The sequence below is a fragment of the Aythya marila genome (genome assembly GCF_965140915.1).
Source record: "Aythya marila genome assembly, chromosome: 5".
In the NCBI taxonomy this organism is placed as follows: Eukaryota; Metazoa; Chordata; class Aves; order Anseriformes; family Anatidae; genus Aythya; species Aythya marila.
Window position 1 is genome coordinate 11,167,803 of NC_139046.1, and position 23,644 is coordinate 11,191,446.

Here is a 23,644-nt window from a genome sequence, read left to right on the forward strand (position 1 = left end):
GGCGAGGATAAAGGAAGAGGGAGGCACTTCAGTACCACACCATGTGAGCAGAGCCTTCCCACACCCTCTGCTTTGTGCTGTTTGCCAGTCTAGCCTCTTGGCTACCGTACAAGTAGGTACTCAGTATACAGTTCAAGGCTGCATTCTACTACGTGCCTATAAAGCTGCTGTGTTACTACAATAGAAGTTTTTCATTAAGGATGGAAAAAGAGAAAAAAAAAATAATGAAAAAAATGAAGTTATCTGTGAGATGAATTTGGGATGATTGAAGATAAGTCCTGATGAAACTGAACACGTGTGACAGAAGCTTAAACTACACATTTAAATCTGGTCCTATTGTTTTCCCTGAATGTTAAATTATTCCTTTCCACAGGCGCAGAGCTAAACCACTGTGTTACAAAGAATTACAATCAGCGTTTTACCTGTATGGGTGGCTCAATCATTATCCACGCAGGAAGCATCAAACTCGGGTTAAGAGGCTGGGTTCCTACACGGAAGTAAACACCCCCACTGGTGTCACAGGCCCAAACATGCTGATTTCCACAGGACAAGCTGATCAGCTTTATGGCACCTATCAACAAAGAGGTTATTAGCAACCTGACATTTTTCTTTTACATTCAGCTAATAATGAGCACCTTTACTTAGACTTGATTGTATTAAGCTACCTTTAAACACAGGCACATAAAAATGATTACAAGCTTGTGAGAGAAAAATCATGGCATATAATGAATAACACCAACAGGTAGTATACGTAAGGCATTTTTCTCTTCAATCTAAAAATAAATGTTTTAGTCACAGGATACTGCCATTTTTAAAGCACACTAAAAATATTCTATTAAAATAACTGAATTCAAGCAGGGAAAGAATTCTGTAACAAATGTTATCAGTGCCTAGACAAACTTTCACATGACCTAATGTGAACTGTAGCTGGCCATGCTTATATTTTTCATGGTGTTGGGCCTAGTAATGCCTTCAGCACTGAACACTCCTAATGCTACCAGCACTTGAAAAATACAAGAGCATATGGATTATGCATCTCAGTGTTAACATACCAGTGTCACATCTGTAAATAAAGGAGCTGATTTTCAAATGGCTTTATATTTAGCATACATATTTATTACACTTATGTCAGACGTGCTGCAGTATTTTAACCCTATGTAAGTCAGCACACTGAAAACACAGCTCCCAAAAAAGTATGTTTTGGATTTTTTTTTTAATTTTATTTTTTTTCACGTCCAATCACATTTAGGAGTCTTGCTACCAAAAGTTTGTAAAGATAGAGAACTGCTAGTTAATGGCCAGCTGGAACTCTTACTCTTTTACATTCATTTCAGAATAGCCATGTGATGTAATATATGTAACATTTGATTATTTTTTTCCTCCCAGCATTGGGACAACACAATACTAAGTAATGGAAAACATGTTCTACAGAAAAAGACTCAATCATGACAGATATACTACAGCAGGAATGCTCTGGTTGTACTCCAAACTCTAAAAATAGGCCTTGCTGGCTGATTGAACATGCCAGCAGTGCTTGGGATATCCCATTCTTGGTAACAGTTTTCTCTTCTGTGATATGAATCTGGCAACAAATCCCTGCAAAGTACATTGCTCCTTAAAGAGAGGGTACAATTTTATCCCCCAGAGCAGGGGTTCAAAGCATTTTCTTCTGCTGAAGGCAAAATTCAGTAAGGCTTGCTGGGGGAAAGAAAAGTATGTAGTCCTGTTATTCCCTGTTATCTTTTAGTTACCTGAAATTGTAAACAGATCTCCTTGTCAAAGTTATTTAACTTTCTGAATCGAAGGAATTTGAATTAGCTCATCTCACCCCAAAATTCCCTTTAATCATGCCGCTTCTTATTATAAAATAGCATACAGAGCACAACTATGAACAAAAACTTCTACTGCTTCAGGAGAGAACAAGTCTCTATTGCAGGTAGAGAGGCCTGACATTCAGCAAAGTCAAACTTTTATTTAAAACCTCGTGCTTCCATGTTAGAGTACACCTAGCCGGGATGGCTTTGTCACATGTCGTCTCAGCTGTTGAAATGTTCCGATCCAAAGCAGCATCACAGCTCTCGCACACGGAATCACATATCACCTACTCGGCATAGCTGATATTATTTACGTCTGCAGTACAATTTGATATTCAAAAATGCAGCACTTATATAAATGTTTTGGGGCTTCTCCCTCCTCCCACTCACTGTTTTTATGGTAGGAGAAGGGCATGCTAACCACATTCAGCCACTGCTTAGAAAGAAGTGTGATTCAGAGACACTGTTTACAGTTGAAGCCTAAAGGTCGCTCTACTGTGTTTAGAAACCTCGATAATGATAGTGGAACCCTAATCAAAATAATTTACTAGATACTACGCTCAGTACATAGTGTAAAGGCAAGAAGGAAGATACTAACAACATAATATTCATAATTTCAACGTAAATGCTGGCAACTTGATCACCTCCACACAGAGTTCTGAATTTCATTTTACAGCAACTTGCTCTTTTTTTTTTCCCCTCCAATTCACAGTCTTGATGTTTGAGGAGTGAAGGCAGACATACATTTCAACAATAGAAATAATTCTCTAATTTCTTCTGCTCCATTAGAGCAAATCAAGTCTCTTATATTACATCTGTGGGTAGGCACCATCTTGTCAGCAGTGATCTACCACATGCATTTAATTGGAGAAAAAACAGGAAATTTTCTGCATTCTTAATTATCAGCTCACAATGACTGGTAAAGTGCGGTGTCTGAAATATTTCCTGACCCCAGATTTCTACAGTATCACCACACAGAGTGCCATGAAACTAAAAGGAACAGCTAAATGTAATGTTTGAGCCCCAGCGTAGCTAAAGTAACCAAGACAATTAATACAGTCAGCTAGCACTCATTTCCATTAGAACATTTTGAGATTTTCAGACAATAGCAAGAAGCTATTTGTTATTTCAGTTTCACAGTTATTATCTAAACCGCTGGAAAATAACAGTATCTGGAGGAAAACTTCAAGCTCTACTAAGCCAGATGAAAAGCACAGTACAGACAAAACTATCCTGTAGGTCAGTGAAAGTAAAAGGCATCGCTTAGCACTTAAACTATGGTAAGATTGGTGATTTGGAAGTAATTCATTGGGTCTGGAAAACCTGTTTTACAGCCGGCAAATACAGTATTTTTAAAAGACTCTTTAAAAAGTTTTATGTAAAGAATACAAAAGATAAAATTGCTTGTCAGGCCAATCACGAATACTGCCATTAGAGATGGAAAAAAATTCAAATCAGATTAATTTTATATTAGCGCTTTTTTTAATTAGCACTTTTAATTAGCACTTTTTTTAAAAAAAAAAAAAAAAAAAAAAACCTTCTCTTGAAACAGATTAGCATTAAGAGAAAAAAAATATTCTAGCAGATATTCAGATTATTAAAGAAATAAATCCAATTGGAATAATACTAGTGAAGCTGTCAAGTGGCCGGATTACCCTTATCTCTGATGAAAAGAGCCAAACTGGGAGGATATTTAATGATCAAAATGTGGTCAACCAACCTTGGTCTTATTGCTAACCAAACAAAAAGGGGCAGTTAAACAGCAGCACATTCTTGACATTATGCTGAATCATTAGATCACTATCAATTCAAACATTAGAGTGTCATCATCTGTATCACCTACGGATGATGCAACTCTGAGCAAAATTTTTCCTTAACAAGATCCTAAGGAAGCTTTAGCCACTCTATTAAGAGCACATTTACCCACAAAATACAGGGCTTTGAGTATAGAACTGCCCAGGGCCACATGATTACAGTTATGCCAGTTATAGTACAAGAACTGGACTAGTTAAAGCTACTGGTACATCTGCACAGCACTGTGTCAGGTCGCGTGGTCTCAGACTGACAAACTGTAAGAAGCACAAATGCATATAAAGCATCTTGCAAACAGTGAACATGCTGTCTCCGGCAAAAGGATAAGTGAAACATTGCCTGAAAGCAGTAAGTGCACGTGTTTTACAGTCCTCTGCTGCAATGCCCATAATTATAAGGTACTGTTTGCTCCAATAAATGTTATACTTCAGATCAGTAAACCAAAGACACTTCTGAATGAAAATACAGACTGTCTGCTACGAGTTAACAGATAGTCTACTCAATAAAAATGTCATACCTAGTTGGGAGAGATCCAATTTTGTCCAATGCATCCCTGTTGGACAGCTGGATGAAAGTGTTCTGATAAATATCTGCCCAAGACTATCCAAACCCCAGATGGCATCCTGGCAGGCAGAATAGTGCACCATTTCAACCTCCGGTGGCAGCTGCACCGTAGAAGGACGAAACTGAGGATTCTGATCACTGACACAAAACAGATCCTTGTTGCTTTGGCACAGCCACAAGAAGCTTCCTATAGCAAGGACATTTCTGTTATTAAAATCATTGCTAATCCACTCTGAGAAAGCTAACGCTTCCTCTGAAAACAATCAGTACATTTGAAGACAAAACTAAGATCTTAGATTAAGATTTTCAAGTAAAAATAAGCATCCTAAGTGCTTATTTAGGCACTTAAGTACTGCCCCAACCCAGCCTCCCTATATCAGGTAAGTAGCGAATGATTTCATTTGAAGAAACTAAGAGGGAGAAGTCATACCTAATAGTTCACTGTTCCCCCTTATTCTTTTGCTCTTCTGTTTCCTTGATAATTGCCTCAGAGAAACAGCATATCTCCTCTTCCCAGTTCTTTATCACACATTTTTGCCAATAAAACTGGCATACTTAGTTACAATAGTTAGCACTTGCATTATCTAACAGTAGAATTCTTCAGTGTGGTTACAGTTCTACCAATAAAATGTGTGATTCTGCTGCAGTTAACTGCACTGACCGGAGAAGTAATTGGTCAGTATAGGCATTCCAGCAAAGCACGTTCCAGGACTTCATATTAAACTCTGGCAATTCATGCTGCGGCAAGTTAGGAAGTTACTGCTCCTAAAGGACTATCCATTTCTCTGTTGGATGTCCCTCCAAACCAGAGGTAACAGAGTGAATGATATGACTTTTTATCTCTACTAGTTTTACTGATGTTTCCACCTTACTTCTCAAATGTTTTAGATCCCTGCATACACAAAAGGCACCCAAAACCTGAAGTAACTCAGGGTATTTAATTACTTACACCATCAGTTCTACTATATTTAAAGTCAGTAATTATATGTTTGCACTGCTGATTCACTAACCTTCTTTAGATGAAGCTGCAGAAGCCAACACGAAAATCCATTTTGTGGCAGAAGCAGTACCACGAGGCACAATATTATTCCAGTAAGTGCCTGAAAGGAAAGAACAGAGCATCATCAGTATGAAAGTTAATTTTCTGTTAGAATTCAAATATCGAGACAGATTTTATTTTATTTATTTATTTATTTTTTACACAAATCTTTTAGTATCTGTTCTTGGGGAAGAAAACCTCCTGACACATAACATTTCTGTGTGCACACACACACACGGATGCACACATAAAGAACGGGGAATGCAGAAGATAAGAAAGGAAAAGATTAATGGTCTTCAACAGGAGACCAAATGGGTGATGAGTTTAAACAGACAATATTATATGCCTACTCTTTGTGTTTATCTGATCAAAGAAGAGAACTAAATTAAAGTTCTGTTTTGGAAAACACACCTAGAAACATAAATAAAGCAATTCGTATTATCACTGTAACACCATAACATTATTGCTCTGCATAGTAACACTGATCATGAACCAGACTCCACTGTGCTAGAAATAACAGGTACTATAGCATAAAATTGCCTTCTGATCCCAGAGAAAAGACAAACATAGGTACTAAAAGGCGTAACTTGCACACTTGTTTATTTGTGGACAATGAATTTTTCATTAAAAACATTTCCCTTCAGAAGCGAAAATATCCAGACCAACTGCCAAAGAATCATTTAATCTAGTTTTTAAACATAAAGTTGGTTCATTAAAGGTCCCCTGATTCACCATGGATAATTCTCATGGTGACCAAACTGTAGATAGCTACTTTTTCCTATTTACTATATTATTCCTATTTATTAGATATTATTTATAATATATAAATATGTATTGTTTTACATATTTATAATTATATAATAATATATTTTGTATACTATATATAATTACATGTTATTTTATATATTTATACTATATTATATATTATTTATTTCTGAACTTAAAAACATTAGATGCAAAAGCACACCAACCTATTAAGTTTCCCTTCGCTACATGGAACTCATTTTTGCCTGAAGAGATCCAGACTCCACTGCCATTAACTCCAAGGAGGCTGGGTTGACACTGAAGCTGCTGTGACCAAAATGCCATTCGAAGTTTGTCAGCAACCTTCTCTACAGGTGCCTGAGCTGCTGTTGCCACTGTGTGAGTTGCCTGGATTATCGTCTGGAACAAGCTGCACTGGTCAAACACTACATAATCGGTGATGCTTACCTGAAGGAGAAGAGAAGAGGAGAAAAATTTTTCTTGATGGTTAGCTAAGCTTGGGGGGAACCACAGAATCTTCCATCAAAGGCTTTTTTTGTGTGTGTATGCATGCACACACTTTATGTACAGGATATCTATCATGAGTTTAGAAACCTTCTAAGTGTAGGAAGGGAAAAATAATTACTAATTATTATAATTACTTCTGATGAAATGGGAGTCTTGATAATATGGATTCTGGTTATTAAACACCAACTCACAACACAATCCTACCCAGCAATCTACTTTAAATTATGCATTTTAAGGAAGCCCTTCGTTTAGGGATTACTGAACACCTCTTCCCTCCCCCTAAAGACACAAACCCTGCAAACTGAAAGGTATATTTACAGTTTCCCAAAAGGAACAGAGAAATTTGCATAGAGTAGCAATTTAAATCACATAGTGAAAACCTGGCAGGAGGAGGTCTGAATGACCAATTGCCTCAGTTCTACCATAAACAGCTAGGCTGACAATGGTCTGGGATACTCCTAGAAAGGAAGAAGAGAAGTTTGCCTGTAACCTAAAAATAAAAGCCAAGCTACTCAGGATGCTTATCTCCAAGAAAAAAAAAAAAAAAATATGCATAAAAGATTAAATATGCATGTAAATAATGAAATTAATAAATGAAATTAATGAAATTAATTAGGTAAATATGTAAACAAATTTGCTGTGTACCCCTCTTCCACAACTCATGTTTCTGGGGAAAAACAAGTAAAGCTGTAGAAAAAAGGAGTTTTAAATCAACGCCAGAAAGTACTTGCAGTAACTGAGCTGTTTCTACCCATAAAATCTGTGATTGCAGCAAGCAGACCCACGTAGTTTGAAGAAACTTCAATTGATGAAAAATGGGGTAATTAAAGCATTTTTTGGAAGGTCATCAGTTATTTATTTCATTTAGCTACGGACGAGTGCTGGAAGAAGAGGAGGAGAGACTGTATTCAGCAGCCAGGCTTGAATGCTCTGACTAAACAGCATGTCCTACTGCCAGCTGTTAAGATATCAAGCTACATGCACCATTGATACAATCTGGTAGAGCATTTCCTGTATTCTTGAAAACTGCTGTGCTGCTGCTTTGGGTGACCATAGGGTGTTTGTTTTCCCCTTTTCTACAGCAGACATGAAAAGGGATTTCAACCACAGCCACCCTGAAGTTTTAATACACTGACTGAAGAGTACTGTAACATATCACACAATTCACTGGATTTTATGCTTAGAATCTCATGGGAAAACAATGCAAATAATAAACCCTGGGTGTCAGACTAAACTGAAAGCAAAATAAAAAAGTGCCTACTTGCCACCAATGGTTGTCATCTCCTTGTGGTTTCTTTGAAACTATACCAGTTCTGAACCACAGATTTCCATGGATATCCAAAGCCCATAATGTCTGTTGATCTCCAAGGGTTATGCACACAGGTTCCAAAGCTTGCATTTCACTGGAAATGTAAACAAGTAAAAAATTAAAAAGCCTTACTTCAAATTTAAGCTTATGGCATTTTAAGGAAGTTGTCACAATGCCAACAGCAGTTCAAACTGTTCAAACTCAAAAACACACCTGATTTCAAATTTTCACAGTTATTAGTAATTTAAATCTTATTAGCTTGCATAAGTAAAAACCATTCAAAAAAAAAAAAAACAAAAACACAACATCACAAGGCCTTCAAAATCATTCAAGATTTGAAACTCACAAACATAACAATATAAATAAAAACTAATTTGGCCAGTAAATAAGAAACAAATAGAAGTTTTTTGTACATCAGTTTCATAAGTACATTTCCTTCAATTTTCTTGCCCTATTCTGAGAACAATATTAGCAGCTCAGGCACCATAAATAGAAAACTGAACTTAACTTCACGGCAAAGATGAATGTTGAGTCTGACTATATGCTTCCTGTGTAAGTAAATCATTTTTAAACTCAGAAAGCCAATAGGATCAGATGATCTAATCAGGTATTTAAAAACAAGGCAACAATGCTATTTCTTTCAGAGAACTTTTCTTGAGAACTTAAAAACAAATATGGATTGCTTTCTGCAACTTTAATACAAAGCCCAAGAACATTAAGCATACCTAAGGCGTAGGTCAAACAAATATTTTCATTAAACAAACTGACTAAATGACATGCAAATTTCAGATTTGAACAATACACTGTACATTTCCCAAGTCTTTTCAAAAGCCAAATACCAGACTGGGAGGTAATACAAGCTGGAGCTTCACAACAGGATATTCAGCAGAAAATAAAAATCATATGACTACAGTTCTGTATGACTGGAGTTTCTTCCTATACTCACTTTGGGCTGATGTCACAGGAGACTATATCTTCCAGATTCTCAAAGCCAGCAGTAAACACTTACTGCTTTTAAATTTATCACAAACTACCTACTGCAAGAACAGGACCAACTACAAAGCTAAATAGCAATTATACAGAATATCTATAAAAATATGTGACTGGAAAGTATAAAAATATTATTCAGCTGTGTGCAAATGACCACAAAAATGCTGGGATTTAGTCTCAGGAAAAAAAATCGCTCAAATATGTGGAGAACCCTTTAAGGCCGTTACAGCTGAGATTAAAGAAATAGTATTTAATCAAAAGTCATATTAATATACATTATTAAAGGTCTTTTAAGCACTGTTCTCACTTTCTTAAACTTGCTTTTAACTGCATTATCACTTCTGTTCACAGCAATTTCTTTCACTACATAACAGTCATTCATCAGACAGAAAAAACACCAGTTACTCTGGGTATGTCTGGACAAAGACTAAAGGAAATCATATGTAATATCTATAAGCACATACACACACACGCACTCCAGAAGAAGTTCATGTAATAAATCTTCAAATATCAAGGAGTTCCAGCACTGAAAACAATGAGTTTCGTTCCAGTTACGATGCTGTCCTGTTACACTGCCATTACCTGACGATATCGCTCTTCCACTGCTCTCCTTCAGGACAAAAGCTGCGTACTCCCTCCCGGTATAGCAGGGCCCGTTGCTCACTCAATGCCCATACAACGTTATTTCTGGAGGTAACCTGCGACAGTGGATAAGGGCAATCAACCTTTACTGCTCTGGCACAAGGGCGATCCACACTCAGGCCTAGAAATCAGAAAAAGGAGGATTTTTTAAAAAAATGTTTGGCTTTTTGCAACTAAAGGAAAAGAGCTACCCAAAGAAAAAAAAAGGGGGGCAGAGGGGGAGATCTCTCTGATATGCCAACACTTCTCATTTGATCACTATTTTCTTAATAAACTGTTCTTTCCATGAACTATTAATCATGTCCTCTAATACAGTTGAATTTATATGCTAAGACATAAAGCACTGCATTATCCTTCAACATCTTGCAGAGCCCCCAAGTCCTGTGCTGTCATTTCTGTTCCTTTTCTCCCTCTAGTGACAATATTGGGAATCTCCATTTACAAAAACGTATTAGACTTTGCAGAAGCATTAAAGAAAATAATGCAAGAATCTTTGCCCAGAACATGCCAGGGAGAAAGAACCTGGTCTGAATAGAGGCAGTTGAGCAATTACAAAAGAGCATGCCACAGCAAGGAGTACTGCAAGGAGGTGGGAGGCTCTGGTAGGTGACATATGTTTATATACATAATCTGGAGGAACACCTCTCCTTCACAGTTACACTGAAGATTGATTTACACACTTGCATGTGAAACACCTTAGGAGGCAGAGCTTTTGTTTAATCTTCTTGTGCTTCTAAGCAAGCCTGAACAAACTCATCTGTATGATATTCTAGACTGACAACTGCTCAGTTTTCAAATCTTTGAGAACACTCGTTAGACAGGGTGGTGGTGCAGGGAATGAAGAGATGCAGAAGAGATAACCATCACTGGTTGCCTCACATCAACAAGACATACTGAGAATTTATTTTTGGCATCAACAACAAATTTAGAAGCCTAAGAACAGCAGAATACAAGCTGATGCAATCAAACCAATCTATCACAGGAAAGAAAAAAAAATATTGATTCAAACCTCTACGGAGCCCTATGTGACTGGCATCAAGTTCACTCTCTATCACCACTAGCCATGCTTGTTGGCAATATACATGTGGCCTTGATTTCTCTGTAACTACTAAACTTATTCAAAGAAAATAATTTAAGAGCAAAATGCTTTTGAAACAATGCTATCTACTCAAACAGCTTCATCATGAATAATTTTTATGTGACACTAGAGCAAGTAACTCTACAAGAGAAATCAGAGTATCAAAATTAAATGGAAGATAAATAAGAATTTTTATAGCCACTCTGAAATATTTTCCTGTTTGAATGTTGTTGTTTTTTTTTTTTTCTGTTATCCCTTATCCCTATTTTCCTCCTACTTGCACAGTAATTTCTTCATCATGTTATTTGTAATTTCTCCTTATCAACTCAGCTCTCCGTGCAAAGCCAGCATGCCCAAGGGTTTTTGATACTCTTCTCTCTTAGCTCCATAAACTAGTGCTACATCCTAGAAATCGGCTTCTCTCTAGCTGCTTGCTTCTAGCCAACACTCCCCACATTAACACTTTCAAATGCATCCTCTTCTATTCACTGAAGCAGATAAAGCTAAGGCCATCATTTCAAAGTTGCCACTGCAATATCCCTTTCTCTGGTCCTTGCCTCATTCATATCCAGTGACAAAGCAGCTGTAGAGACTGCTGATTCCTCCATTCCTCCATTGGCTTTGCTTTCTCTCTGTCAAATAAAATACATACCACTTGCCTATACTTCAGAATCCATTTGTGTCTTCCATATATTACCTTCCTTTCACTGTCAAGTGGTAAATTTTACCTCCAACAAATCAATTCTTTTCAAAACAAATAGCTTTTGCTTTCTTTTACACTGCTTCCTATACCTGAATTTCTTCTGAACAGCCACATACTATCTCCTTTCCTTTCCAGTTCCTTCTTAAGTTAAAATCTTTCAAGCAAAAAAAAAAAACACTCAAGGCTATATTGTCTTAGCACACCGTGCCATTTTCACTGCAAGCGTATTATTTCAATAGTTTCTGCAATCCTTTTTACATTTATCTGCATCCATCCCATGTTCTTCCCATGTCATAAATACTCTATACTGAATGTACACCACTTTTTATTTTTTTAAAGTGACCATGAACTGGCTTCTTCATCATCCCAATTTAATATAATATCTCTAGACTGTTTACAAACATTTCTCGATATAAAAACGTTTTCCTATGCTTTGGCTTCATATAAAATTTTAAATCTAATTGTGATCACTCAATAGACTTGAATGCTCATACTTTAGCTCGCAATAACTGAAAGAGATTGCAATTTAAGTACCTGTTTGCAAATACAAGTCTCCATTTGTTCTGATGATCCAGGCAGTGTCATCACTTAAGGCTACAAATACAGCCTGAGGTAAAGCCTCATACCAGTGTCGTTTTCCTTTTATAGTTACTTTTCCACAAGCAAATGCTTTGTTAGTCTTCTGTTCAATCTTCCAGAGAAGTGCCCCTGCGTTAATTAAGAAAATCATTAAGAACTTAGGAAAGAACATACTACCTCTAAGCAATTACTATAACTGTCTTGTCCTACCTACACCTAAATGAATGTGAGGGGAAAATAAGGTAAACCTGTACCATTAAACAAAAATGCACAGTCTAAAAACTTAGATTTTTTTTAAAGGCAAGAACAGAACTGGCCAACTTCCATAGGAATTTCTGAAATGCATTTACCATTTAGAGTACGTGTGATTTTTAAGTGTTTAAATGCAAATAAATCGCTTCTCCTTAGTTATACATTGAAAGCTAACAAAATAAGTTCACATAAGGGTGAAATGAGCCCACTGTTAAGAGACTGCAGTTCACAGCTCACCTCCATATTAGTTTGGTTTATCCTTAGTACACTTACACTCATTTACAGTACCTGTGACAAATCCTTTCACAAACATCATACTTAATGATTTTTTAAAGAGTATATAAAGGAAGAGAGGATATCTTAGTACTTTCACCTTTTACAAATACTAGCAGTATTAATATTCTAAATGCTAACTTTGGTGGACCAGTTATGAATGACAAACAGCTGAACAGGTACGCTGTTCCACACACCACTGGGCACTTCTATCATCTGTTCACTGCTCAGCATGTCACAAGCAGACAAAACTCAAACACTTCTCCACCTTCAGAACTTTTTCCCCGACTCCAATTAGCAAAGATAGCTCAGAAAAAGAAAACCATATGGAATTCCAAATTTAACTGCTGATTAGGAACTGTGCTGGTTCATACCAGGGAAACATATCATCATATCAACTGCCTTTGAATAATTCCTCAAAGTAGCATTTCATTTCCTTTTGACCTTTGTGGTTAATATGCTCTTGTGTAAACATACACAATTTCAAAACTCTGAATTCTAGCAATCTACATGGGCTCAAGGAAAAATTGGGTAAGTTCCTGGAACTAAGGAGAAAATAAATGCAGAGAAATCATTGAGCCATCAACAATTGCAGTCTGAAATTCCTGAGGGCAACTGTCAGATGCGTTAGCTCACTTTCCTGCAGGCATCTGCTTTTGACCACTGTTAAAGACAAGATACTCAGTGGATGAACCTCTAATCTGACCTAATACAACTACTCTTGTATTTTTGCCCATCACAAAGCTCAGCTACAGATCAAGTAAAACCCTTCTTCTTAGACCAGACCGAAAATCTTCCCCTACACAGCGAGAAGCAAAGAGTAATGCATTTTTAGAGATGAGAGTGGAAGAAAAGTAGAGGCAGAGCCAGAGACTAAGTTTAGACACTTCTGTTTTCACAACAGTCCTGAAGCAATCTGAATGGACAAAAAGTGAAGCAAGTTCATCCCCCAAACCCATTTATCCAACATAACCCTCACTCCAAAAAAAAAAAAACAAACAAAAAACAACAAACAACCCACAACCCAGAATAAACTCATAAAGAAACAGACCAAGGTGTTTTATTTTTTTTTAAAACTCAACAAAAAAAAAAGGCAAAAGCAAAAAGAATTCTATGTTTGCAAAAAATAAGTAAGTAAGTTTGGGAATCATAAGCAGTTTTGTATCAAAAACCAAGATAAGCGCTTCTTGATTCATCTTCACCTATCACTGAACTACTCCTGTGGTTCACTTCAATCAGTAAGCTGCAGTAAACTTGACAAAGTGCAATGTGAACTTGTTAGAAGACAGCCACCTAAAATAATATGATATCCAGATGTACTGAAGATGCAGTCACATGGTATGACTTTTTTTTTTTTTCCTCCATCTATTCAAATAACAGTGAATATTAAAAAATAAAAAAGCAAAGAGAATCCCCAAGTCTATGGAAGTTTTGTATTTATGAGGTTACAGTGAAATAGAAGCCTACCAACCTGAGGGGGAAACTGCCACCTGCTGGACACCATCCTCAAACTTCTGCCACCGCAGTCCAGCGGACGGGAGAGCGCTGCAGTACAGGCTGCCTCTGTAGTCCAGGCACCAAATATACTTTTCTGAGACAGCCAGGCTCAAAATGCCATAGCCAGGGCCAGAGTATCCCATCCAGCTCTCTGCAAACTAAAAATTGTAGAGTCAGAACAGCGGCAGGTGTCTTCAAACTGCACAAGAAAATGGCTACATAAGCATTTTGCTCTCAGCACTCAGTTCTGTCTGTATGGTTCAGGAGTCAAATATTATGGGAATTTGGTTTATCTTGAATTTTGATAGCTTGTATTAGGGGTACCCAAGCAGTGCATACATGACCTATAATGAAAGTACCTATAGAGCTTTTAAAAACATTCCAGAATCTGAGAATATAACAACAACTCAAAACTAGAAGTCTTTTACACTTGGAGTTTTGAGTTGATAGAGTCCTATTTACTAACAACTGCAGCCCAACCTTTCTCAACAAATATTTGTTGATCTTAACACATGGCTGTAACAGATTCATAAAACAAACAAACAAACAAAAAAACACAAATAAACAATATGTACACATATATTAAAACAACTATATTTCATTTTCAAGACCTCTGCTAAAACTCACAGTGTTTTCTGTCAATTTTGCAGATTTTATAGTTAATCTTGGACTACAGAAAATAAATACTATATAAAAATTCCCATTTCTGGCAACTTTTACACTACAAAACAACAACAAAGAAAAGAAGGGTAACAGGAAAAGGGAAAAACACCAATATTTAAAATAGCACTAATTGCTGTCTAAAACACAAAGCAAGACTAATCCTCATTCTGAGCATTTACAGGTAAAACACCTTAACCAGAGACCCTCCATGTGAGACAACCAGCATTAATTCCTAGAGAAATCAGTGGAAGTTGGGACCATTATCACGCAGGATTCGGGCTACTGGAGACCCAAACAAGGAACAGCCTTTGAGCACCGCTTGGTTTTACTTTTTACTCTTTAATGAATGAGTTTATGACAACATTTCTGTCAAATCAGAAATCATAATAATGTTAATGCTGAATAGGCCTTACAGCCAGTACAGTGTCCTTACCTTGTAAGGACACATCAACCATTCTGAAGTCTGATATATCACATTTCATAATAGTTAAAACACATTGCTGCTTTTGCTTTATGTTTTACTTGTTAAGTGAGAAGAAAATTGCTTCCTTAAGTAAGAGATAGTAGTTACACACGTTTCTTTTAAAATGATGAGTTTTTAAATATTTCAACTAAATTGGAAACATATACCTGATCAGATTTTAACAGCACCATTTCATCTAGGCTTATCCTGGACACATCCTGGGAACCAGGCTCAGCACCAACTTCAGGCATGCTAGTCTCTGAGGACGAATACGGTAATCCATGTCCATAAATATCCTCCTCTTCATCACTTGAGGCAGATTTCTCTGTCTTACTTTCATGAGTGTTTGTTACCCATTCACTAGTGCTACTATTAGATTTAGCTTTGATTGCACTTTCAAAATTCCATCCACAAAGTGAAGTGTTCTCTGAATCAGTATCTTTAGAGATGTCAAAGTGGAGAACAGAAGGATCTGACAGAACACTGTGTATTAGAGAATGCTGCTGTTGGTCTTCACTACCAATTTCATCATTTTCCTTTGGTGGCAGTGATGTCTGAACACCAAGTACACTGTTAGATTCCAAAATCATTTGGTCTGTAAGGTCTGGTTCTTCAAAAGGCTTTTCAGTATCCTGCAGATTCATTTTATCTAAATTTTCATCTATTTTACACAATGTACTAAAATCCTGATCTTCTTGGCTCGGCTTTCCAAGACAGCATTCATTGCTTGCAGAAAGCACACTATCATTATTTTCAGTATCAACATTGTTTGTCAAGTCTTCTGTGACAATTAGAGGGGAGACAGATGTCAGTGTATCTATAACCGTTGATGTACCCATGCCACTGTCACTATTTGGAAGTTTCTGCACATTAACTGTATCTCCATTTTCTTCATGAATTAGCTCAGTTGCAGACTCAGGAGACTGCAGGACGCTGAAGGTTTCTGAGCCATTAACTTCATGCAAGATTGTATGGGACTCCACACTGAACATGCTTTCCTGATCTGGAGACCCAGTACTCAAATGATCGATGCTGCCACTCATTAGGCTAGATGTCATGGAAAATGAATCTGCAGTCAGTGAATGTGGACTGTCACCAGAAAGCTGACGCTCGTAACATGGCGTTCCTTCCAGAGAGCCATGGTTTCTTTTGGTCCCGCTTTCTGTTCTCATTAAAAACAAAAAGGAGGGGGAAGGGAGCATATTAATAAGAGCCATTAAATATTTTTATCATTGGGATAGGTACAGAGTTAAACCTATGTTTTGACAAACTGATTTTTTCCACTTCAACACTAAGTGACGCTCATAAAACCAAACAAGTCTTAACAGCAAAACATTTCAAGAGTATAACAACAAAAAAAGATAAGCATTTCAAATAACTAGGTACACACACGCTATTTTAATAAAGTAAAAAACATGACACCATCAAATACTTTAACTAGGATGAATAGATATTACACAATTCCAACATAAACCTGTAAACAGAGAACACAATGGTGTATTACCATTAACCCGTACTTCATTTAGAACATTAAGCATATTTACACAAAGTTTAAAGGAATAAAAGAAATAATCTAAAAAGAAAGATGTAATCAATTTATTGCTTTCAAAACAGGGTTTCATCTTAAATATAAAAGGCCCACTCCAAATAGGTCAGAGTTTTGGATTCCACGTGACAGCATAAACAAAGCACATCAAACACATTTAGTGTGAAACTATCAAATGTGACACATTCTAATAAATGGCAGGCAAAGTTCTTTTGGCTTACCTTGTTTCTTCTTCTTTTTCTTTTTCACTTTTATGGGCTTTACAATGAGCTCTTGATCAAAATCTTCAGAGCTGATAGTGCTGAACCGTTGTGAAGAAAGATGACACTCCCTCTGAGCTTCTGAGTCTGCACATATCATAAAACTAGAGCCACTGTCCACAGAGTTTATTGAGCTGCTCCTGCTTCTTGACTCGCTTGCTACAGAGCAGCCCCTTTTTCTTGTTTCATTGCTCAAGTCTCCCACTCTATCAAAGCTTTTTTCCGATAGCGTTGGAGTTTCCAGATTATCTTTCGCTAAAGAATGAGAATCATTTTTATCACCAATACCTGAAGGGGAAGTAACCATTTTTTTATCTGTTTCCACTGAAGGGCTAGATGATACAGATGCAACTACCGATAACGGGGTCAGCAAATTAGGACTCGTATCTGTTAAAGGATTCAGCACTTTTGAATTCACATCTGAAACTGACCAAAAGAAAAATAAAAGTATAAATACTAAGGTGTCAAGTGAGTAACAGCATAGTTCTTGGAGAGGGTTCAAAGAAAAGAAACTTTATCCTACAGAAAATACTCTAAATGCACATTTCATATACATATATATACAATTTCATGCAAGTAAATTTACATAAAATCAGTTTAGAAAAATCAATTCCCCAAAGCCTGTATCAAGCCTCTAATAGTAAAATTCTGTACCATTCTGTGTACATAAATACAAAGGCAGGTCTTTAGCTGGAAAGACCCAGCAGTGTTACATACTGAAGTACCACATTGCATGTATCCAATTTCTTCTAACATTCAGTATCCTGCACGCATGCACACACACAAAAAGACCAAATAAACCACCATGGCAATTAGAGGAAAATGCATTTCAAGAAGACGCCTTTCAAACTATACTTGGAAGTTAAGAATAAAATAGTAAATACCTTCTAAAAGTTTGTGAGTAAAGAACTGTTTGAATGATGAAAGCTTTTGCTAAGTGCAAAGATAAAATAGATTAAGTCCTCTAGCACTCACTGAAACTTCATAGTTTTTGCTAGCATTTTGTTATACAGAACTAAGATGGAATTTTTAAAGTGCATAAATAGCCCTTCTGTGACTGTAATATGCTGGGTAATGGTGTTTACAATATTGTATGAGGAGAAATCAGTCAGCATCATCATTAAAGGAGGTATTACTAATCCATTTTAGAGTTCTAGCGACACAGATGCTGAACTCAGATGGCAACAAATATAAAAATAAGCCCTCATATTATTTTTGGAAATGTAGTGAATGTTCTTTGGGTGTTTTGCAAGTTCCTTCTTATTCATTGCTAGGAAAGCTGAGATTTCCTCTGGAATATGAGTGGTGACAGGTGACATCATAGATACACAGGTATCAACATACCTGAAATGTATCATAGAGACTCAGGAATAAGGTATCATACATACTCAGAAACCAACACACTCAGCTATCTCCAACACAAACAACTGAAATTGGCCAATACATAGATAACCATGATCACGAATGCAGACTGTTTCACTAACATTGGCCTAAATAAGGCCTAAAATGCACAGATTAGAGATGCCTGGCTAGGATAACATCAATCAATTCTCAAAAAAATTGAACTATAATTCCTTAATGTCCCCATTCTTGCTGCAGCCAAAACAAAATCTCAGATGACCAGGTAAAAATCACATCTCTAAATGTAATTTGCAGAAACATAAGTAATTCCACAGAAGATGGTAGGTTTTTGCAGTAACCTAGAAGGTGGGCTTTTTTCAGTATCAAAAGCCAAACAAACAAACCCCACAAAGTTACAATAGACAGCACATTCCATGAGGCACATACTAAAGTTTGCTAATCTGTACAAACCTATTGATGACAATCCTTCTGGTCTACTTGAAATTCTTATTATGTCTCTATCTCCTTTTAAGAGAAAAATCTCATTGTTCGTGCAGGACACAGACACAATATCACCATATCCTTCCAAGCCACCAATCAAAGCCTATAAAAAAATCAACAAAGAAAGATAATTAGCATCAGATTAATCTGATGGTTGGACAAGATTAGGCTCTTAACAATTGTAAATTTTTCACTGGAATTTAATTGACATACTTACAGAACAAGGATGCTATCAAAAAGAAAGAAAACAGCAAAACAGGCAAGTACCTCAGTCCTGATGTAGCTCAATTTTTATACTAATTTCTATTCTGTGAAATGTCATGGGTCTATGCATTTCCTGTCTGAACTAGCAGTAATCAATTACTTAAACAATTTAAAATTTGGTGGCAGAAAAGAACCACAGTACTCATTTTTTAGTACTTGCTTTTTTAAAAAGAAAAAAAAAAAAGGAAGAGTCTTCTTTTTTAGATTTAAATATGAGTTTATATCACAGAAGTGTATTGGATAACTCAAAGTCTCACAACACAGCATGAACAAGAACAGGTAAGAAACAGAACATGCACCAAAAAGTGCCTACCTGGTTCACAGTGTCTAATAAGTAGATGCTGTATTCATTCCAGGTCAGCACCCATCCTTCTCGGAAAAAGCATGAAACAAGCCCGAGGTGTTTTTCTGGGGAACTATAACTTCCTCTGCTGGATGTTTCCAAACGCGGATACAATTCAAAAGTGTTTATTCCTCCAGCAAATACATCTTTCAATATGAATGTGGCCTGAACAGTTCCATGAACATCAGACTTCCAGAGGCGAAGTCCAGGTCTGGCAGCAAATAGCGTCAAATCAGTCTGTTTACACAGACCAGGTATAAAACACGCTCCAAATTTGCCACTGCTAAAATGCAAAAACAAGAATGTATTAAAGAAGCTATACACACAACTTAGATTTTAAAACTAATGTCACAAATTTAAAACTGCAGGTTGTCAAAATTAAAAATTTTGTTCAATTAAAGTATTCAGTCAAACATCTGAAATACAAATTTGGTTTCAGTACAGCAAGAACACTGCTTCCAGGTAACAAGAGCTTTCCCTCAGCTTCAGGAGTCAGACATCACACCTATTAAACAAGTTAAATGCTTCCTCCTAACACGGCTCACAGCTATAACACAACTTTGTCCATCTTAGTAAGATTCTACCATTCAGTTATTCTTCTCTGAGAACTGATAAAAACAAGCAGAAAACTACTAAATAATATTAAGAAATTGATAACCTCTATTTACAAGGAGCAGATCTCAATCTCAGATGTTAAAATCTTTGTACCTCGTGCATAAAAGCCCTGTTACTATCACCCAAGAAAACCCCTTGTTTATAGGTAAGGGGGGTCATTGGTGTTCCTTTACTGTTCACATGCCTGAAATACACATCATAAACCTTCTTTCAAGGGTCAATTTCCAACGCTTCCAGATATAGTCAGCCATGCTGTTCTAAGACAGAGTGCTCTCTTCCTGCATATCTCAGAGCAATTACACAATAAATGATGCCACAAGGTCATACAAGTTCCTAGCCTTCAAGTCAACTTTAAGTGCTTACTATACACCTTCTCTTTCAATTCACTTTGGTGTTTAAAAATAATTAAGATGCTGACTACATTAAGTAATACTTCACCCATGAGAAGGACCAGCTTACAATGCTCACTCACACCAAGTCACAGTAAACAGCAAGGGACCGCAGATGAAGTATAGCAGTGCTTCCAGTTTAAACAAACAGAAAACACCTTAAATATTTTTGCATAATAGTGCCCTGCAAATATGATTGTAACATATTTGCAACTACATACTTTTTAAATAAGTAGAATTGTCATTTCATGTTTGAGCATACACGGCTGCTGTAACTACACTTTTTATGAGTGGACTGCTGTGTTGTATTAATTTCACTGCTTAGATCACCCTTTCTGTAATCCGCTCTGAAAAGCTAGAATTAACTGATGTGCCTGCATCAAGATGTTATGAGGGTTACTTTTTTCTGGGCTGTGTTCCAACTTGCTTGACAGATTTCTCTTCTGTGTAGAAAAGTACAGTTCGTTGTAAAGTCGAGACAAGCAGCACTTTCTGGTTGTAATCCAACTGGACGATTGAAGATGGCTCTTCCAACACAAGGCTGGAGTTGCAAATACCCTTTAAAAAGATACATGAAATTAACAAGAGTGGTGAACAATTAACAAGAGTGGTTTTTTTCTAAAAATATATGACACTTTAAACTAACACTTTGAAGAAATCAATATGCCCAAGAAGGCAAAAACAAACAAGCAAGCAAGCTATAAAAAAGCTGTTCAAAACAACTACTGTTCTGTGAAGTTCACTTACTGAATGTGAAATTTCTTTATGTATTCAAGGGGGAGTTAGACTGTTGCACACTATGAAATACGATTTCTCTGGGAATTTAGCTAGCGTGTTTCACTTGAACTTAACAGAAACCCGAAACTGCATATTTTCTTCCTTCTTTTCCCCTACTATAGCATGCTGAGACAATTTTTACATTTGGTGACATTACACCCTTCTGTCAAATCAGCCATGCACCATCCAACAATCACATAAATCAGGATGACTGTTGTTTAAAATCTCTTCCTCACTGACATAAAAACAAATTACTACTTCTTTTGTTGACGTTCCAGGTCTGAATTAATTCACCACCCATTAGAAAAATTCCATTTACTGGTAACATGCTAAAGCCACCCAGTAGAACCCAATCATATTTTCATTCTACACTCTACACTGAGATGATGAACAATTCAGAAAAAAGTACTTCAACTGTATTGAATCAGCAAATCAGCAAACTTACATCATGTGAGTACACGCCTTCCAAATTAACAAGGGGAAAATACTAGCTGAAAACTGAAGAAAGATGTGTACAGTTACTTCAAAAAGAAATTTGATAAAATTGGAAGAATCTTTTTTTTTTTTTTTTAAAGCTGATGTGAAGGATTTCCAATGGTCAATTTACTGGGTATACGCACACCTACCTACATGTAGGCACACCAGTAAAACAATTAATTAATCCAATTTGTTATATGATACTAAGCAATTAACTAACTGATAATTATTTAAACACAGAAGCATTTTTTTTTTCAGAAAACTGTGAATTGGAATTAAGATATTTAAAATAAACATTTACCTGGTCTAGGTCTAGAGCAGAGTAAACAATCTTTCCTTTGTCATCTCCAGAAAACAGTTTCATTCCATTGGGACTCCAAGCTAAAGCTGTAATGCTACTTTTGTGGATACCAGCAACATCAAATCTCCGAAGCTGTGAAACAATACCAAATGAATGAATGCAGGGAAGGAAAAACAGACACAAAGCCTATTCAGTGACTTGGACTGATAGATCAGAGATCAAGCAAAAAATGCTGGCCGTCCTAATTTTTGTTTAAAAAACAGCAACACCAACCACCAAGTAGCTCAACCAGTTATTACAAATGACGAATTCCTTGGAAGAATTTTGATTATATACATTTTGTAAATGATAAAAACGTTTTAAGATTATTGCTTTTATAAGCTTAACATATGAACCCCGAAACATATTCGCAGATACTTCATCAGGCAAAATTCTCTCATTTTCACTATCACAAAGAACTCCCTTAACATTCTACTAGGAATCACCGTAATAAACCTCACAGAAGTGTAGACGAAATACAAAGCTTTACCTGTTTGTTTCTTCCAGGCAATGATGACACAAGCTGAAAAACTGCAACCCGACCTGAGGCTGTACCAACAGCAACTAGATCATCAAAACAACTCAACAGCTTTACAAAAGTAATAGATTCACATTTCCCCTGTTGGAACAAACCACAGAGAAAATTTGCAAAGTTATCGAGAGACAAAATAGAGTTGCAAACAGTCACCCAATTCTGAGCAACTCAGCACAGACCAAAGCTTCATTAGAAGTGACAATGTTAAAAGTCCACTTTTACCTCAAAATTGTATTTTTTCATCTGGTTTAAATGTCTGCAGTAGAGATAAAGCATCCCAATGCTGCTCCCCACTGCAATGTAGTCTCCATTGGTATCAAGTGCTGTGAGGTATACCACAATAGAGCGAAAGCCTTTTTGGACCTTTGTTGGAATGGCATTGAGTAGATAATATAAGGGACAAAACTCCTTAAATATAACCGGTGAAGCCACAGATGCCATAGCAAGCATTGGCATCAGTAATTTTAAGGCAGAAATAAATGCGTGTACTTCACAACATACGAAAATCTGAAAGACAAAACCAAAAGACAGCCCATTAACTTCTTGAAGAAAGGAAGAACAGTTAACTAAGTCATTGTTTAGCAAGTAGGAATGCAGAAATTGTCAGCTTTTGTTTTGCATAAAGAAAAAAAAAAAGGGCAGAACAACTTACATCCCCTGGTAGAGTTTAAGAAGAACCTTGCTGTTTAGAATAAACTTGTTTTTTTCAGTTCAGTTCTCATCTAAGGATATATGTTAACCACTGAATTTGGGATAAGCTTTTTTTTCTTGCAGCTATGACCTCACTGAAGTTGAGAAGAAATACTGTACTTGAACATATTTGGGTAGTGAAAGAACCGTATGGGCTCTGCCTGACACTGAACGATCCACAGACTATTTCCTCACCCATCTGAAGACTCCAGCCTCAACCTTTCCAGAGCTAAGAGCGTGGGATGCTCACTGTGTATGAAAGCACGATAAGATCTAAGTGTCAAGCTGGTATTTATGCTCAACTCCCCAACCTTTTTGCCCCCCAGCCTCAAGAAAAACATGATCGAGAAGCAATTCAGTTAGGTCTGTATCTACTATATAATCAAATAATGACCAACAAATAAAAATAGCATGGGAAGAAAAGGGCAACACAAACATGAAAGAATTCCCAATCTGGCCAGTACGTGAAGGTATCCACATAGCAATGGAATTTAAAAAGATAAGGGGTGAACAGTAAAAGAAACAGAAAAAAAAAAAAAAAAAAAAAAAAAAGTACCATATGCCTGTGATGCCTGTGTTTCCCTTTATGGGTAAGCGAATAACTTCATGCTGATGA

At 36.6% G+C, this 23,644-nt stretch overlaps 1 protein-coding gene across 4 annotated transcripts in view; it reads right to left on the reverse strand.

Annotated features, from left to right (window-relative positions):
- TECPR2 (tectonin beta-propeller repeat containing 2) overlaps nt 1–23,644 on the reverse strand; it is a 43,581-nt gene that overhangs the window by 15,961 nt on the left and 3,976 nt on the right. For 2 of the 4 annotated variants that reach the window (XM_082760975.1, XM_082760976.1), the window contains 16 exons: nt 22,561–22,845; nt 22,294–22,422; nt 21,765–21,896; nt 20,610–20,767; nt 19,176–19,488; nt 18,569–18,701; nt 16,718–17,182; nt 15,118–16,112; nt 13,799–13,982; nt 11,758–11,931; nt 9,383–9,563; nt 7,763–7,904; nt 6,201–6,441; nt 5,201–5,290; nt 4,144–4,377; nt 423–571 (listed from right to left, as the gene is read on the reverse strand). In XM_082760975.1, the coding sequence (XP_082617101.1) occupies nt 423–571; nt 4,144–4,377; nt 5,201–5,290; nt 6,201–6,441; nt 7,763–7,904; nt 9,383–9,563; nt 11,758–11,931; nt 13,799–13,982; nt 15,118–16,112; nt 16,718–17,182; nt 18,569–18,701; nt 19,176–19,488; nt 20,610–20,767; nt 21,765–21,896; nt 22,294–22,422; nt 22,561–22,794 (3,954 nt within the window). In that variant the 5' untranslated portion in view covers nt 22,795–22,845. The remainder of the gene's footprint in view (nt 1–422; nt 572–4,143; nt 4,378–5,200; nt 5,291–6,200; nt 6,442–7,762; nt 7,905–9,382; nt 9,564–11,757; nt 11,932–13,798; nt 13,983–15,117; nt 16,113–16,717; nt 17,183–18,568; nt 18,702–19,175; nt 19,489–20,609; nt 20,768–21,764; nt 21,897–22,293; nt 22,423–22,560; nt 22,846–23,644) is intronic. The other 2 variants (XM_082760978.1, XM_082760977.1) reach the window with 2 other exon arrangements.